Consider the following 18,330-nt stretch of genomic DNA (forward strand, 5'->3'; position numbering starts at 1 on the left):
TCCACTCTCTTATTCAGCCCACATATCCAGTGCGTCACCAAAGCCTGCCAGTTTCACCTCTACAACATCACCAAGATCTACCCTTTCCTCTCCATCCAAGCTAGTACCACCTTAGTACAATCACTCATCCTATCCCGACTGGATTACTGCAACAGCCTCCTTTCTGACCTCCCAGCTTCCCGTCTCTCCCCACTTCAGTCCATACTTCACTCTGCTGCCTGAATTATCTTTCTACAGAAATGTTCTGGCCATGTCACCCCCTCCTCGAAAATCTCCAGTGGTTGCCTAGCAACCTCCTTATCAAACAAAAATTCAAAGCTCTCCATCACCTCGCCCCTTCTTACCTCACCTCCCTTCTCTCCTTCTACATCCCAGCCCACACCCTCCAGTCTTCTGGTGCTAACCTTCTCACTGGGCCTCGTCCTCGCCTGTCCCACCATTGACCCCCGGCCCACATCCTACCTCTGGCCTGGAATGCCCTTCCTCCTCAAATCTGCCAAACTAGCTCTCTTCCCCTCTTCAAAGCCCTACTGAAGGCTCACCTCCTCCAAGAGGCCTTCCCAGACTAAGCCCCCCTTTTCCTCAGCTCCCCATCTTCGCATCACTCCCTTTCCTCTACCCCCTGTCCACCCCACAGCACTTACATATATATGTATATATCATAATCCTATGTATTTATATTGATGCCTGTTTACTTGTTTTGATGTGTATAGATCTATAATTATATTTCTATGAATGCCTGTTTACTTGTTTCGATGTCTGCGTCCCCCCTTCCAGACTGTAAGCCCAGTGTGGGCAGGGATTCTCTTTATTGCTGAACCGTACTTTCTAAGCGCTTAGCACAGTGCTCTGCACACAGTAAGTGCTCAATAAATGTGATTGAATGAATGAACGAACGACTGGAAGGGCAGTTGGGGGCCCTGAGCTCCTTGAGGACTATTCGTTCCCAGAAATTGAGTATTTCTTCAGTCACATTTCCTCCAAATTTCCAAAAGTTTATTTCGAAAGAATGAGACCAAAAACAAAAAGGACAAACACCGAAACCGCAACCAATTCAAAAAAAAAAAAACCAACAACACAGTAATCATCCCAATGAACCCCGACCCCAGCACAACAACAGTCAAAACAAAACAGATCTAACAACATTCAGGGACGCGGCGGCCTGTGGCCGTGGAAGCAGCTTCTCAGACTAACGGCCCGGCTCCATCTGGGCCGTTCCCCTGACCAAGTGGGGAATAGTTGTGGAGTCTTGGGGAAGCTTCGGAAATCCACTCGGAATAGCCACGGGTAATACTGTTACATTGAAGTGAGGATTCAGCGGGGAAGGGAGCTCTCTCCGCAGAGACGCCTTTATTGCAGCCCCTCCGTTTTGCCCACACTCACACAAGCCGAGGATTAAACCTTACTCCCCACCCTCCTGGCCGATAAAGCACTGCTCCCGCAGCCGGGACAGCAGCCACATCCTGGTGGGAAAGGTGGAAAGGTGGCAGTTTTAGGCTCAGGCAGAACAGGAAAAAACAAAAATCGTCGACTTGCTTCATTATTTTCAAGCTCGAGGGGGGACTAGGTGGGTTGGGGTTGCAGTCGACCTCAGCTTCTACTGCTGACACATTTAGACGCTGCTAACTCTAGGGCTGGTCGAGGAGCAGAAACTGCTTTGGCTCCCGCACGCACACGCAAACGGTCGAACTACATTTTCACACGTACCACACAGTCACATGGTTGCTACAGCCAGCCTCGCACGCTCATGTTTGTGCAAGATGCGAGCATCTCCCCGGACCAATCAAAGGGGCGCGTGGGCGCGTATGTGTGTCTGTCTGTGTTACGCAGCGGGAGGAAGAAGAGGGTTTGGGGGCTGGGGGTGCAGAAGCCATCACGGTCGCCCTCCTTCCTTTCTTTCAATAATAATGATGACGATGGTATTTGTTAAGCGCTTACTACGTGCAAAGCACTGTTCTAGGCGCTGGAAAAAAACCCAGATGGAAGTGAACCAAAGGAAAGGACAAAAGGCGCGGAAATCTTCCTGGGCATTTCGGAGGCAGCCTCCTGGAGCGTCCCTGCGTCGGTGCTCCCCTAAGACACCTTCACTTTGCCCTTCTCGGGGGCCCCCGCGGGGGCACAGGGCTGCTCCTCGCCGTCGAGGGACACGGCCCTCTTCTCGGCAGGCTGCTCCTCGGGCTGGCGGGCGATGAGCAGGCGGCAGGTGAGCAAGATCCCGAAGACGAGGGCGTGGGCGTAGCGTTTGAGGGGGTCGCCCACCAGCTGGTGAAAGAACAGCACCGCCAGGACCAGCAGCAGGAGGAAGAAGTTAGCCACATCTTTGGGACGGCCGGGCACCAGCGTCATGACGATGCCGCAGGCCACCTCCAGAGCCCCGATGCTCTTGCGGAGGAGGATGGAGCTCACCCCCATCTTCTTCAGCAGGGGAAGGGCCCGGATATAGCTCTTGTAAGCGCGTTTCTGGAATTGGAACACCACCGGGAAAATTCCGCATTAACCAAGGTTTTCGTGCGGGTGAAAAGACCACGTTTGGGATCCTATTTCTGGGTCACCTTCCCTCCGCACCGGGCCGAAGACCAGCTTTCCCACTCCCTTCTCGGGCTGCTCCAGGTACAGGGAGCCAAAGAAGAAGCACAGCCACGGGAGCCAAGATTTTGGACAACGGCTCGACTTAAACGCGGGAGCGAACATGTTGGGGTTAGTCATAAAAGCGATGTTACCGTGCTGTTAGTCGATTATCATCCATTAGATAGCTTGGCCTATCGTTTTCGAAAATCATGATGGTTAGAAATATGGCATTCTGCTCCCGCGATAGAAATCTGCCAGTGTCACCTAAACCCTGGCAGCTCTACTTTGGCCCGAGGGTCTCCAGATCTCCTGGATGAAAAGACCGTGCCGGCAGAAATTGTTCTGGAAACAAGGCGAAGAGAACGGGAAAAGAGAGGCAGAGTGGTTCCACCCCTTATGGTGTCCCGATGGCTTTTAGGCCACGAGGATGCATCGATATTTATTAGGTACCCAGTGGGTACTGCTCTTACATGGTGGTTAGAAATTCTAACCATCTGATCTTGGATCTTCGCCCTCCAAGCACTTAGAGGTTCATCACATCCTCTTCCCCTCCCAGGACTTTTTTAAAAATCGGTATTTAAGTGCTTACTTTGTGCCAGGCACTGTACTAAGCGCCGGGGTGGATGCAAGCAAATCGGGTTGGACCTGCCCCTCGTGGGGCTCACTGTCTTAATCTCCATTTTACAGATCGGGTATCAGGCACAGAGACGTGAAGTGACTTTCCCATGGTCACACAGCAGACAAGCGGCCAAGTCGGGACTAGAACCCAGGTCCTCTGACCGTCAGGCCCGTGTTCTTTCCATTAGGACACGCTGCTTCTCGTGTACATATGTGGACTTTGTGTGCGTATCTTGAAACTCTGTTGCATCCTGCTAGCTGGAATTTATTTTAAGTATCTACTTTCTCCCCCTCACTCCCTCCCTCCCCCCACCGCCCTACTAGACTGTAAGCAGGGATCCTATCTGCTATATTGGACTTTCCAAAAGCGCTTAGTACAGTGCTTTGCAAAGTAAGCACGTCATAAACGCTACTTATTGATTGATTGATTGAGTTTAGGTAGACTTTCCAGAATGCTACCAGGAGGCTTTTCACTAATGCCAACCACGAAGGCATTGTAACCTTTGCGTGAGCGGAATTGGCCGGGTTTTGTCATTGTTAGGAATGAGCGGTCTTCTGAATTTTGTCCTGAGAAAAGCCTGAAATGTTCAGCCTTTGTATCTGAAAACGTGCGGCAGTTTGCATCTTTTAACGTTGAAAATATAAGTGGCTCGTTGTTCTAAGGCTTCCTGGGTAATTTTGGAAGATAAGCTAGAAGTTTTGCTCCTCAATAGCAATTCTGATTGTATCCATCTCCCCTTTCAGTGCTGTGAATAATAATAATAATAATAATAATAATAATAATAATAATAATAGCATTAGAGAAGCAGCGTGGCTCAGTGGAAAAGAGCACGAGCTTTGGAGTCAGAGGTCATGGGTTCAAATCCCGACTCTGCCAATTGTCAGCCGTGTGGCTTTGGGCAAGTCACTTCACTTCTCTGGGCCTCAGTTCCCTCATCTGGAAAATGGGGATTAAGACTGTGTAAGCCCCCCGTGGGACAACCTGACTACCCTGTAACCCCCCCAGCGCTTAGAACAGTGCTTTGCACATAGTAAGTGCTTAATAAATGCCATTATTATTATTATTTGCTAAGCGCTTACTATGTGTGAAGTAGTGTTCTAAGCGCTGGGTTGAACGAACATTAATAATTCCATTGCACTTGAGTTATGTGACATCCCCCTTTTAGACTGTGAGCCCACTGTTGGGTAAGGACTGTCTCTATATGTTGCCAACTTGTACTTCCCAAGCGCTTAGTACAGTGCTCTGCACACAGTAAGCGCTCAAAAATACAATTGATTGATTGATTGATTGATTAAAAGGGAGATTTAACACGCGGACCCTTGCTGGAAAGGAGCTGTAACAAATCGTCAACATTCCAGCAACTAATGGCATAAGCATTAACACATCCAATTATCCAACATTAAATAATCACATCCTCCCTATATCCTTACATCCAAAATCCAAATAAACCCTAACCCTTTGCCCTAATGCACTTCATCGTCAATGAAATGTGCCTGACCCTTAATAGTCTGAGTTTCAGGTTATTCAGACTAGGGAAGCAGCGTGGCTCAATGGAAAGAGCCCGGGTTTGGGAGCCAGAGGTTGTGGGTTCAAATCCTGGCTCCGCCACTTGTCAGCTGTGTGACTGTGGGCAAGTCACTTCAGTTCTCTGGGCCTCAGTTCCCTCATCTGTAAAATGGGGATGAAGACTGTGAGCCCCACGTGAGACAACCTGATTACCTTGTATCTACTCCAGTGCTTAGAACAGTAGTTGGCCCATAGTAAGCGCTTAGCAAATACCAACGTTATTATTATTATTCAACAATTTGTCATCAAGAAGAAGGCATGATTTTCTGGGCCATAATAATAATACTTATGGTATTTAATTCGGTTCTAATCCCGACTCCGCTACATGTCTGCTGTGTGACCTTGGGCAAGTCACGTAACTTCTCTGAGCCTCAGTTCCCTCATCTGTAAAATGGGGATTAAGACTGTGAGCCCCAGGTGGGACAACCCGATCACCTTTTATCCCCCCAGCGCTTAGAACAGTGCACATAGTAGGCGCTTAACAAATGCCATTGTTATTACTATTATTATTATTAAGTGCTTACTACATGCACTACTCTAAGCGCTGTCCTTATTAGAGCTCTTGGGACCTGAGGCCCTTATAATGATGATGATGGCATTTATTAAGCGCTTACTATGTGCAAAGCACTGTTCTAAGCGCTGGGGAGGTTACAAGTTGATCAGCTTGTCCCCTGGGGGGCTCACAGTCTTCATCCCCATTTTACAGATGAGGTAACTGAGGCACAGAGAAGTGAAGTGACTTGCCCAAAGTCACACAGCTGGCAATTGGCGGAGCCGGGATTTGAACCCATGACCCCTGACTCCAAAGCCCGTGCTCCTTTCCACTGAGCCACGCTGCTTCTTCGTATTTCTTCCAGTATTTTCTTCTTCCCTCTAGACTGTAAGCTCGTTATGGGCAGGGAATGTGTCTGCTAATTCTGTTGAATTATCCTCCCCTAAGCTGGTAGTACAGTGATCTGCACATAGTAAGCGCTCAATAAATACCATTGATTGATTGGCTGAAAGCTCACTGTGGGCAGAGTCTGCCAACTCTGTTGTATCTACTCTCCCAAGTGCTTAGTACAGTGCTCTGCACACCGTAAGCGCTCAATAAATACCACTGATTGATTCTCCCAGGCAGGGCTGAACCTTGAGAGAAGAGAACCAGCAAGCCACCCGCAAAAGTTGTACCGAAGTGTGAGAAATGCTTCCTCTGGGCTAGTAATGGAGCAAGAAAATGGGCGGGAGGGGAGAGGAGGGAAGCAAAACTGAGTTAAGGGGGTCAGATTTGGCAACACTCACCTGGAATTGGGCAGTGTCAACTCCGGGAAAGGTTGGAGAGAAATCCAGACAGGGAAGCAGCGTGGCTTAGTGGGTAGAATACACGACTGGGAGTCAGAAGGTCATGGGTTCTAATCCCGCTCCACCGTGTGACTGTGGGCCAGTCACCTTACTTTTCTGGCCTCAGTTACCTCATCTGTAAAATGGGGATTGAGACTGTGCGCCCCATGTGGGACAGGGACTGTGTCCAACCGCGTCTGCGTACATCCACCCCGGTGTTCAGTGCCTGGCACGTAGTAAGCACTTAACAAATATCACAATTACTGTTCAAATTTTTAAAAATCGATTTTTAAAAAAACAGAGAAGCAGCACGGCTCAGTGGAATGGGCATGGGCTTGGGAGCCAGAGGTCATGGGTTCTAATCCCGGCCCCGCCATTTGTCAGCTGTGTGACTTTGGGGAAGTCACTTCACTTCTCTGGGCCTCAGTTCCCTCATCTGGAAAATGGGGATTAAGACTGTGAGCCCCACGTGGGGCAACTTGATTACCTTGTACCCTCCCAGTGCTTAGAACAGTGCTTGGCACATAGTAAGAGCTTAACAAATGCCATTATTATTATTATTATTATTATTATGTAGAAAAACAGGAGCAGAAGCCCACTGTAGCGGGAGGAGGAATGAGAGAAAAGACGCGGGTGGGGGAAGTCCTCTAGGTATAAAGGGGAGAGATAAAGGCCCTGGAAAACCGTCCATCGATGCCACATGCTCCCGGGAAAATGGCAGCTACTCAGGAAGTGCCGTCCTTAATTTAAAAAAATACAAGTAGGCCCGGGAGGCAGTGACTCGGAAATGTAGGTCGCTCTCTAATACGACGAACACGGCAAGTGGGACAATTTCTTCCTCCTGTGGCTTCTGAGTCAATGCCTCGACGGGCTGGCTTGGTTCCGGAGGGGCTGCCATCATCATCATCATCAATCGTATTTATTGAGCGCTTACTGTGTGCAGAGCACTGTACTAAGCGCTTGGGAAGTACAAGTTTGAAACATATAGAGACAGTCCCTACCCAACAGTGGGCTCACAGTCTAAAAGACGGTGAGCCTGCCCCAAATCCCCCTATTTCTGGCCATTTGCAAGCCCGGCTCCGTGACAACGCTTCAGCTATTTCAATCATGTCCTTCGGGTACCACTCCTCCTCTCAACTGCAGCCCGGACCCGAATTTGTTTGCTGTCACCTGTTAAATAACAACCGTAATCGTTCTCTATCTGATTGCGTAGGCTGGGGCGTTTTAAAAATGCTTCGCGGCGTGAACATAAACCAAACACAATGTTTGCTTAGTAGGTGATAGAGAATTATTATTACATCAGGTTTATGTAACACCCTTCTTTTAGGTAGGAGGAGGAACCCGGGAAAGAAATTCTCACTGACTCTCACCCAGTTGTCTGCAAAATGAATTAATGGTATTTACCGAGCGCTTACTCAGTGTAGGTCTGTACTAAGCACTTGAATGTTGCAGCATTCCCCCCTTCTAATAATAATAATAACAATGATGGCATTTATTAAGCGCTTACTTTGTGCAAAGCACTGTTCTAATCAGTCAATCAATCAGTTGTGTTTATTGAGCGCTTATTGTGTGCAGAGCACTGTACTAAGCGCTTGGGAAGTCCAAGTTGGCAACATATAGAGACGGTCCCTACCCAAAAGTGGGCTCTGTTCTTTGAGAAAGAAAGAATTCTTCCCAATGGGTAGGAGCTATAGAAGTGAAATGATCCTCCAGTCTCAAAGCTCTTGGGGGAGAAATAGCTTGGACATTCAGTCAATCAATCAATCGTATTTATTGAGCGCTTACTGTGTGCAGAGCACTGTACTAAGCGCTTGGGAAGTGCAAGTTGGCAACCTGTAGAGACAGAGAGACACTTCATCTCTGTATATCAGGATTCCTTCACTCGGAGACCAAAGGAAGGTTGGCTGTTGTGTACCAACTAATAATAATAATAATTGGCATTTGTTAAGCGCTTACTAGGTGCAAAGCACCGTTCTAAACGCTGGGGAGGATACAGGCTGATCAGGTTGTCCCACGTGGGGCTCACAGTCTTAATCCCCATTTTACAGATGAGGTAACTGAGGCCCAGAGAAGTTAAGTGACTTGCCCAAGATCACCCAGCAGACATGTGGTGGAGTCGGGATTCGAACCAACTCTGTTATATTGTACTCTCCCAAGTGGGACAGTGCTCTGCACGCAGTGAGCGCTCAATAAATACAGTCGATCGATTGATTATAGGCAGGGATTGGGTCTTCTTCCTCTGTTGCACTTTCCCAGGCACCACCAAGGTGCTCTGCATGCAGTAAGTGATGAGCAGTTATAAACCGTGGAGATAGTTGGGTTTCCGTCATTCATCCCGAATGAGGGGGGATCGCCCGGTCTCTCCAACCGAACGGCTCCTAGTGTGGTGACAGTCAGACAGTAGGTTGTGTGCTTCAAGGGCAGAGACTGGGTCTCCAGGACTTCATGTTTCATGGAAAGAGCCCGGGCTTTGCAGTCAGAGGTCGTGGGTTCAAATCCCGGCTCCACCAGTTGTCAGCTGTGTGACTTTGGGCAGGTCACTTCACTTCTCTGGGCCGCAGTTCCCTCATCTGGAAAATGGGGATTAGGATCGGGAGCCCCACGTGGGACAACCCGATGGCCTTGTATCCCCACAGCGCTTAGAATAGTGCTTTGCCTATAGTAAGCGCTTAACAAATATCACTATTATTATCTATGTGTCTGATGTTATATTGCACTCTCCCAAGCGCTGAGTACTGTACTTTGGACTCAGTAAGTGCTCAATAATATGATTATTATTAATAATAATAATAATCCAAAGGCCAAGGGATGTTATATTCTTGGGAATGGCTAGGTCATTTCCGAGTTCCCTCTGAGGGCTGGAATGACAGGATTGGGAAATGCCCAGGCAGACGGGCGTATTTTTATGGTATTGGTTAAGCGATAATATGCGTCAAGCACTGTTCTAATCACTGGGGTAGGTACAAGTGAATTTGGTCTGACGCGGTCACTTCCCCGCATGGGGCTCACAGTCTTTATTGGAGCCTGCTGTTGGGTAGGGACCGTCTCTATATGTTGCCAACTTGGACTTCCCAAGTGCTTAGTACAGTGCTCTGCACACAGTAAGCGCTCAATAAATACGATTGATTGATTGAGGGAGAACAGGTGTCGAATCCCCTTTTTGCAATTAAGGAAACTGAAGCACAGAGAAGTTAGTCGACTAGCCCGAGGTCCCTCAGCAAGCAACAGGCAGGGCTGGGATTAGAACCCAGGTCCTCAGGTGCCCAGGCCCATGCTCTGATCCACTAGGCCAAGCTGCTTCTCCCTACGCGTCAGACGCTTTGCTCCTCTGTTCCCTTGAACTTCACAATACCAGGACACTCTAGCCCTGGGAAGTTAGCTGAAGAAACCCTGTCTATTTATTTTATTTTGTTAGTATGTTTGGTTTTGTTCTCCGTCTCCCCCTTTGAGACTGTGAGCCCACTGTTGGGTAGGGACCGTCTCTATATGTTGCCAACTTGGACTTCCCAAGCGCTTAGTACAGTGCTCTGCACACAGTAAGTGCTCAATAAATATGATTGATTGATTGTATATATTTATTACTCTATTTTATTTGTACATATTTATTCTATTTATTTTATTGTGTTAATATGTTTGGTTTTGTTCTCTGTCTCCCCCTTCTAGACTGTGAGCCCACTGTTGGGTAGGGACCGTCTCTATATGTTGCCAACTTGTACTTCCCAAGCACTTAGACCAGTGCTCTGCACACAGTAAGCGCTCAATAAATATGATTGATTGATTGATTGTATGTATGTATTTATTACTCTATTTTATTTGTACATATTTATTCTGTTTATTTTGTTGTGTTAATATGTTTTGTTTTGTTCTCTGTCTCCCCCTTCTAGACTGTGAGCCCACTGTTGGGTAGGGACCATCTCTATATGTCACCAACTTGTACTTCCCAAGCGCTTAGTACACTGCTCTGCACACAGTAAGCGCTCAATAAATACGATTGATTCATTGATTGTTGGGTAGGGACCGTCTCTATATGTTGCCAACTTGTACTTCCCAAGCGCTTAGTACAGTGCTCTGCATACATATATACAGGTGCTGTGGGGAAGGGAAGGCGGAGAAGCAGTGTGGCTCAGCGCAAAGAGCCCAGGTTTGGGAGTCGGAGGTCGTGGGTTCGAATCCCTGCTCCGCTACTTGTCAGCTGTGTGACTTTGGGCAAGTCACTTCACTTCTCTGGGCCTCAGTTCCCTCATCTGTAAAATGGGGATTAAGGTTGTGAGCCCCATGTGGAACAACCTGATCACCTTGTATCCTCCCCAGCACTTAGAACAGTGCTTTGCACATAGTAAGCACTTAACAAATACCAAAATTATTATTATTATTGTAAATAGGACAGATTGGTCTATCAAGACCCTATGGTTCTGCACTTCCACCTCATCTATTTTACTGCCAGCCTTCCTAGTTAGGGGGAAAAATTTTCAATTGCCCGTATGGATTTTTCTCTCAAGTCAAACCTCATCCCTATGGTCCAACAGCCCTCCACCCAGCCAGCTGGACACATTTCCAGAATCCGGATTCCTGGGAAGAACTTCAGGACTGAGGCCTCTAGGAACTGGGCAATCCTGGGCGGATAGGGTGCCAGTTATTTACTCGGCGGTTTCCACCTGATGTATCTGTGCTTTTTCCTCCTTGTCTTCCCTCCTGCTTCCACTATTTTTGCATCATTTGGGCCTGCTTCTCTTCCCATTTGACCTTATTAATAATAATAATAATAATAATGGCATTTATTAAGCTCTTACTATGTGCAAAGCACTGTTCTAAGCACTGGAGAGGTTACAAGGTGATCAGGTTGTCCCATGTGGGGCTCACGGTCTTAATCCCCATTTTACAGATGAGGGAACTGAGGCCCAGAAAATAATAATAATAATAATAATGGCCTTTGTTAAGTGCTTACTCTGTGCAGAGCACTGTTCTAAGCGCTGGGGGGGATACAAGTTGTCCCATGTGGGGCTCACAGTCTTAATCCCCATTTTACAGATGAGGTCACTGAGGCCCAGAGAAGTGAAGTGACTTGCCCAAAGTCACACAGCTGACAAGTGGCAGAGGTGGGATTTGAACCCATGACCTCTGACTCCAAAGCCCGTGCTCTTTCCACAGAGCCACTCTGGTACTACTATTATTACCACAAGGCTCGACGTGCTTGGTTCGAACATGAGAGATACCACCCTCATTTGGTTCTGCTCTACTTCCCAGAGTAATAATAATAATAATAATAATAATAGTAATGATGGCATTTATTAAGCGCTTACTATGTGCAAAGCAGTGTTGTAAGCGCTGGGGGGATACAAGGTGATCAGGTTGTCCCACGTGGGGCTCACAGTCTTAATGCCTCTCCATCCCCCCATCTTACCTCCTTCCCTTCCCCACAGCACCTGAATATATGTATATATGTTTGTACATATTTATTACTCTATTTATTTATTTATCTTACTTGTACATATCTATTCTATTTATTTTATTTTGTTAGTATGTTTGGTTTTGTTCTCTGTCTCCCCCTTCTAGACCGTGAGCCCACTGTTGGGTAGGGACTGTCTCTATGTGTTGCCGACTTGTACTTCCCAAGTGCTTAGTACAGTGCTCTGCACACAGTAAGCGCTCAATACAATAGATTGATTAATCCCCATTTTACAGATGAGGTAACTGAGGCCCAGAGAAGTTAAGTGACTTGCCCAAAGCCACACAGCTGACAAGTGGCAGAGCTGGGATTTGAACCCATGACCTCCGACTCCAAAGCCCGGGCTCTTTCCACTGAGCCACACTGCTTCTCTAGGTTTGGAGACTCTCGGGGGCTTGTGAAGTTCCCATAGTAGTAATTTGAATTACTGAGCAGTCACTAGGCGCAACACACTTAGGGCTTGGAAAAGTACAACAGAAGCGTGAGACACGTTCCTTGCCTTCAAGGAGCTTCCCCTCTAATGGGGGAGACGTACATAAAAATGTTTACAAATAGAGAACTCAGAATAAATAGGTGAATGGGGGACTCCAGAGCCAGTTGGGGCTGGACCAGGCCGGGGGTGGCGGGGAGTTAAGGGGTGGGAGCCCACTGTTGGGTAGGGACTGTCTCTATATGTTGCCAGCTTGTACTTCCTAAGCGCTTAGTACAGTGCTCTGCACACAGTAAGCGCTCAATAAATACAATTGATTGATTGATTGATTGATTGAGGCCTGAGGTTATAGTGGTAGAGGAACAGTGCAGAGGCAGTAATTCCCTATGTGGGGAAATGTCCACAGCTCCGTGGAAAGAGCACGGGCCTGACAGTCCCCCCAAAAAGCTGGAATTACCGGCAGAGTCCCCATGGTGACCCCGGTTTCTCTGGGAGTTTTCCTCCCAGACTGAGCCCCCTCCTTCCTCTCCCCCTCCCCATCCCCCCCGCCTTACCTCCTTCCCCTCCCCACAGCCCCTGTATATATGTATATATGTTTGTATGGATTTATTACTCTATTTGCACATATTTATTCTATTTTATTTTGGTAATATGTTTTGTTTTGTCGTCTGTCTCCCCCTTCTAGACTGTGAGCCCGCTGTTGGGTAGGGACCATCTCTATATAATAATAATAATAATAATAATGGCATTTATTAAGCGCTTACTATGTGCAAAGCACTGTTCTAAGCCCTGGAAGGTGATACAAGGTGATCAGGTTGTCCCACGTGGGGCTCACAGTCTTCATCCCCATTTTACAGATGAGGGAACTGAGGCACGGAGAAGTGAATTGACTTGCCCAAAGTCACACAGCTGACAATGGGCAGAGCCGGGATTTGAACCCATGACCTCTGACTCCAAAGTCCAGGCTCTTTCCACTGAGCCACGCTGCTGTTGCCAACTTGGACTTCCCAAGCGCTTAATAAAGTGCTCTGCACACAGTAAGTGCTCAATAAATACGATTGAATGAATGAATGAATGAGGCCAAGGGCGTGGGTTCTAATCCCTGCTCTGCCACTTGTCTGCTGTGTGACTGTGGGCAAGTCACTTAACTTCTCTGTGCCTCGGTTCCCTCATCTGTAAAATGGGGATTAGGACTGCGAGCCCCCCATGGGGCAACCCGATCACTTTGTAACCTCCCCAGCACTTAGAACAGTGCTTTGCACATATTAAAATGGGGATTAGGACTGTGAGCCCCACATGGGACAACCCGATCACTTTATAACCTTCCCGGTGCTTAGAACAGTGCTTTGCACATAGTAAGCACTTAATAAATGCCATTATTATTATTATTATTCTCTGCACTTTGGTTACCTCATCTGTAAAATGGGGATTAAGACTGTGAGCCTCACACGGGATAATCCGATTACCTCGTATCTACCCCAGCACTTAGAACAGTACTGGGCACGTAGTAAGTGCTTAATAAATGCCATTATTATTACTATTATTATTATTATTATTATTATTATTATTCTTATTATTATTCTCTGTGCTTCAGTTACCTCATCTGTAAACTGGGGATTAAGACTGTGAGCCCCACACGGGATAACCCGATTACCTCGTATCTACTGCAGCACTTAGAACAGTACTGGGCACATAGTAAGTGCTTAACAAATACTGTAATTATTATTATAAAAGTGGTTCTGCCCTCAGTGCAATGCCCTATTGCGGCCCTGTGGCTAATCCTAATTAGCTAATAATTAACGTCTGCCTCCCCCTGTACACCGTAAGCTCAGTGTGGGCAGGGAATGTGTCTACCAACTCTTGTTATATTGTACTCTCATCTCCCACACGCTTAGTTCGGCGTTCTGTGCACAGTAAGTGCTCACTAAATAATAATGGCATTTATTAAGCACTTACTATGTGCAAAGCACTGTTCTAAGCGCTGGGGAGGTTACAAGGTGATCAGGTTGTCCCACGGGGTGCTCACAGTCAATCTCCATTTACAGATGAGGTAACTGGGGCACAGAGAAGTGAAGTGACTTGCCCAAAGTCACACAGCTGACAGTTGGCGGAGCCGGGATTTGAACCCATGACCACTGACTCCAAAGCCCGGGCTCTTTCCACTGAGCCACACTGCTCCTCTACAACCAATTGATCCTGGAGACTGGGACCGGGCTAGAACCCCTGACGTTGCTCTAATCGAATCTAGTCTGATCTTCTAGACTGTGAGCCCACTGTTGGGTAGGGACCGTCTCTATATGTTGCCAACTTGGACTTCCCAAGCGCTTAGTACAGTGCTCTGCACACAGTAAGTGCTCAATAAATACGATTGATTGATTGATTGAGGGGCCCATCATCTCCTCACTGGGCCACAACAGGCCTCTAGGAATTGAGGGTGAGGCCCGGGGTGCATAGCCCTAAATCCTCTTCATGCCCCCTGACTGAAGTTGGGGCAGCGGTCGGACAGCTGGGATAAGAACCAGAAGGAAAATGTCCCAATTTGAATCCGCTGTTGGCACTCCAGGACTTTAAAAAGAATTATCAAATGGCATAAAGAGAGCTAAGAACAGCGCTCTGCATATAATAATGATAATAATAATAATAATAATAATAATATGATGGCATTTATTAAGCGCTTACTATGTGCAAAGAACTGTTCTAAGCACTGGGGAGGTTACAAGGTGATCAGGTTGTCCCATGGGGAGCTCACAGTCTTCATCCCCATTTTACAGTTGAGGTAACAGCCCCAGAGAAGCTAAGTGAATTCCCCAAGGTCACACAGCTGACAATTGGAGGAGGCGGGATTTGAACCCCTGACCTCTGACTCCAAAGCCCGGGCTCTTTCCACTGAGCCACGCTGCTAAAAAGCCCTCATTAAATAATAATAATAATAATGGCATTTATTAAGCGCTTACTATGTGCAAAGCACTGTTCTAAGCACTGGGGGGTTACAAGGTGATCAGGTTGTCCCACAGGGGGCTCACACTCAACCCCCATTTTACAGATGAGGGAACTGAGGCCCAGAGAAATTAAGTGACTTGCCCGAGGTCACACAGCTGACAATTGGCAGAGCCGGGATTTGACCCCACGACCACTGACTCCAAAGCCCATCATGCTCTTTCCACTGAGCCACATTAAATACCACTGATGAGGAGGAGGGAAAGGACTAATGTGGACTTTATTTGTATTTCTATTACTTTGAAGCTTTGCTCGGACACTTGTCTTCCCTCCTTGTATTTGCCCTTTCATCTTTTCCTATCAGTTCTTTCATCGTACCCTGATATTATCCTTGGGAAACAGGGAGCTGATATCGGCCAGTATTTTTGTCCCCATTATACTACAGCGCTTAGAACAGTGCTTGGCACATAGTAAGCGCTTAACAAATACCATTATTATTATTATTATCATTAGCCGTGGAAACTGAAGCACAGAGAGGTCAGCCGTTGTCTGGTATTTCCGGGACATCCACACTGGGCTTGGGTCATTATTATCGTATTTATTAAATATTTACTTGGGGTCAAGCGCTGAACAGGGACACGCTAATCAGCTCAGAGAAAGCCTCTCGCACGCAGGACTCATAGTCTAGGAGGGAGGGAGAGCTGGTATCCGAGCCCCCATTTAATAGTGGAAAACGACATTCCCAAGGTCACAAAGCAACCGGACAATGACGGGGCTGGGACAAGTGCCCGGGCCTCTGTCACCCAAGTACATTATTTAGGCTGGGCTACGTCTCCTGTTTTGGGGGGACTCCTTTTCTGGCCCCCCGGGGAGCTCTGTAATAAGCTCCGGGGCTGATTGTTCTTGGTCATTCCCCTGCCTCAGTGTCCCCTCCCACTCATCTTGGCCCAACCCCAGTCCCAGGGAGTTTATCCTTTCCTTTCCATCTTTTTCTACCCAGCCCAAGAGGGTCTGTATTCAATGCCCCCAAGCTAGGTCCCAGAGGTTCAGGTCACAGTTCTCTCAGCAGCATCATCAGTGGGTATTTATTGAGCGCTTACTATGGGCAGACCACTGCACTAACCACTTGGGAGAGTAATAATAATAATAATAATAATAATTGTGGTATTTGTTAAGTCCTTACTATATGCCAGACACTGTACTAAGCACTGGGGTAGAAACGAGATAATTGTTTTTTTCATGCTATTTGTTAAGCGCTCCCCCTTCTAGACTCTCCCCCTTCTAGACTCTCCCCCTTCTAGACTGTGAGCCCACTGTTGGGTAGGGACCGTCTCTATATGTTGCCAACTTTTACTTCCCAAGCGCTTAGTCCAGTGCTCTGCACACAGTAAGCGCTCAATAAATGCGATTGATTGATTGATTGATTACTGTGTGCCAGGCATTAGTCTAAGCGCCGAGGTAGATACAAGTTATTCAAGTTGGACAGTCCCTGTTCCCCAGGTCAGAGTAGGCTGACATTCCCTGGCCACAACGAGCTCACAGTCTAGAGGGGGAGACAGGCGTTACTATAAATAAATCGTTTATAATATGTAATTTAAATATATAGTTAAATCCATAATTTTAAATCACGTGCACAGTCCGCGGGGAGTGGAGGGGGGCTGAGCAGGCTGACAGGTGCGGGTGGAGGGGGATGGGTGGAAGGTTGCGGAGGGTTTTTTTGGGGGGGGGGCAGTGCAGACAGGAATGCTGGAAACGTCCACCGTCATTTCCAGGAATCATTGCAACCCACCGGCCCCCTGATTGAGGGCCGAAGGGGAGAGGCAGGGGCTAGATGGGGCTGGCCAGTCCTGTCTCCGTTGGCCGAGGGTGAAAATCTGCAGAGGCCTGGGCCTGCAGATGTGCCCAGGTTATGGATGTGCTGATGGGCCGACGGGCGATGGCCCGGAGAGGCACATCGCCGGCCTTGCAGATTAGACTAGCCTCTGGGGAAAGGTGATGGACCAAAGGGGAGACTTCACCTTCCCTGACCTCTGTAGGGGCAAGCACCCCAACCGCCCCACAAAAACCCAAACCAACCCATCAGTGAGTTACTAGCGATTTCTTCTCAGGGCCTACCTTGCTTCAACCCGCTCCCAAAGCTGCAGACTTGTTGTTGTTTTGCCTCCCCTCCTCCTCCTCCTCTCCGTGTCCACCCCGCACCCCGCTCTTTTGTTCTGCCTAGGGAATTGCTTGCCGCCGCCGACCCTCCGGCCCAGCCTGGGAGCCCGCATCCCGACCCGTGGGGGATCCACACTTGGAGGCCCGGATCCCGGGGTCTGGGGATGCGGGTCCCCCGGGTCAAGAGGGCCGGATCGCCGAGTTTGGGGTCCAGGCGGGTTGTTGCTGCCGTGTGATAGCACTTGGTGCTACCCTGGGCCTGGCTCGGCCTTGGGGCCAGCTATGTGGGGTCTGCCCAGACCCCAGAGGAAATTCCTCCGTGTTTCCCGGGCAGAGTTGCTGGGGCGGAGGAAGGCCAGTGGAGGCCAAGGGCAGGGGAGTCCCCCAAGTCTGCAAGGTGCTTTCCCCTCCGCCCCGGCTCCCGCGCTTACCATCTCGCTATACGCATCCTTGCTGAGCCGGGGGGTCAACTTGATGGTCCCCATGAAGACGAAGAAGAGCCCCAGGGCCACCGAGAGAGCCACGATGGTTACGGTCCTGGGGGAGGCCATGGGGTCACACCTCGGGCAGGGCCTGGCGGGCCCTTCTCGCTCCGTCTCCCTGCCTGGCTGAGGGGCAGGCGGTCACCATTGAAGGAGATCAGGAGGGAGGCTGCGGAGGCAACGAGGATGACAAAGACAGGGGAGGGGAGGGAGCCAGAGGGAGAGAGGAGGCGGAGGGAGAGGAGGGGGGACACAAAGAGAGAGGAGGGATGGAGGGAAGGAAGGAAGGAAGGGGAGAAAGAGACAGAAAAAGAGGAAGGAGGGAGATTCTCCCTCTCCCACCACCATAGTCTCTGGGTCCTAATGCCCTATTTCACTCCGCTCACCGCATTATGTACTACGCCCTTGGCGGGCATCAACATGGTCTGATGGCCGTTGCCCCCTCCAGAAGGAAAGGCAGTGCCACCGAAACCAGTCTTGCCCGCTCAGCCCCCTCATGCGAGCGTGGCTCAGTGGAAAGAGCCCGGGCTTTGGAGTCAGAGGTCAGGGGTTCAAATCCTGGCTCCACCACTTGTGTGTAACTGTGGGCAAGTCACTTCACTTCTCTGGGCCTCAGTTCCCTCATCTGTAAAATAGGGATTAAGACTGTGAGCCCCCCGTGGGACAACCTGATCACCTTGTATCTCCCCAGTGCTTAGAACAGTGCTTTGCACATAGTAAGCACTTAACAAATACATTATTATTATTATTATTATTATTATTATTATTATTATTATTATTTGCCTCCTATCAGAACCAACCAACT

At 48.5% G+C, this 18,330-nt stretch overlaps 1 protein-coding gene and 1 non-coding gene across 2 annotated transcripts; one reads left to right on the forward strand and one right to left on the reverse strand.

Moving 5' to 3' along the window:
- Positions 1–974: 974 nt before the first annotated feature.
- Positions 975–17,782, reverse strand: TMEM35A (transmembrane protein 35A). Its single transcript, XM_038748053.1, has 2 exons — positions 17,475–17,782; positions 975–2,460 (listed from the first exon to the last, which is right to left on the reverse strand). The coding sequence occupies exons 1-2, from the start codon at positions 17,592–17,594 to the stop codon at positions 2,074–2,076; spliced, it is 507 nt and encodes a 168-aa protein (XP_038603981.1). The 5' UTR covers positions 17,595–17,782; the 3' UTR covers positions 975–2,073.
- On the forward strand, positions 12,375–12,443 carry LOC119930308. The gene has a single exon (XR_005451788.1). It is a non-coding gene; the product is annotated as a small nucleolar RNA SNORD65 (small nucleolar RNA).
- Positions 17,783–18,330: the final 548 nt, after the last annotated feature.

Source organism: Tachyglossus aculeatus, chromosome 6 (genome assembly GCF_015852505.1).
Source record: "Tachyglossus aculeatus isolate mTacAcu1 chromosome 6, mTacAcu1.pri, whole genome shotgun sequence".
NCBI classification, from domain to species: domain Eukaryota; kingdom Metazoa; phylum Chordata; class Mammalia; order Monotremata; family Tachyglossidae; genus Tachyglossus; species Tachyglossus aculeatus.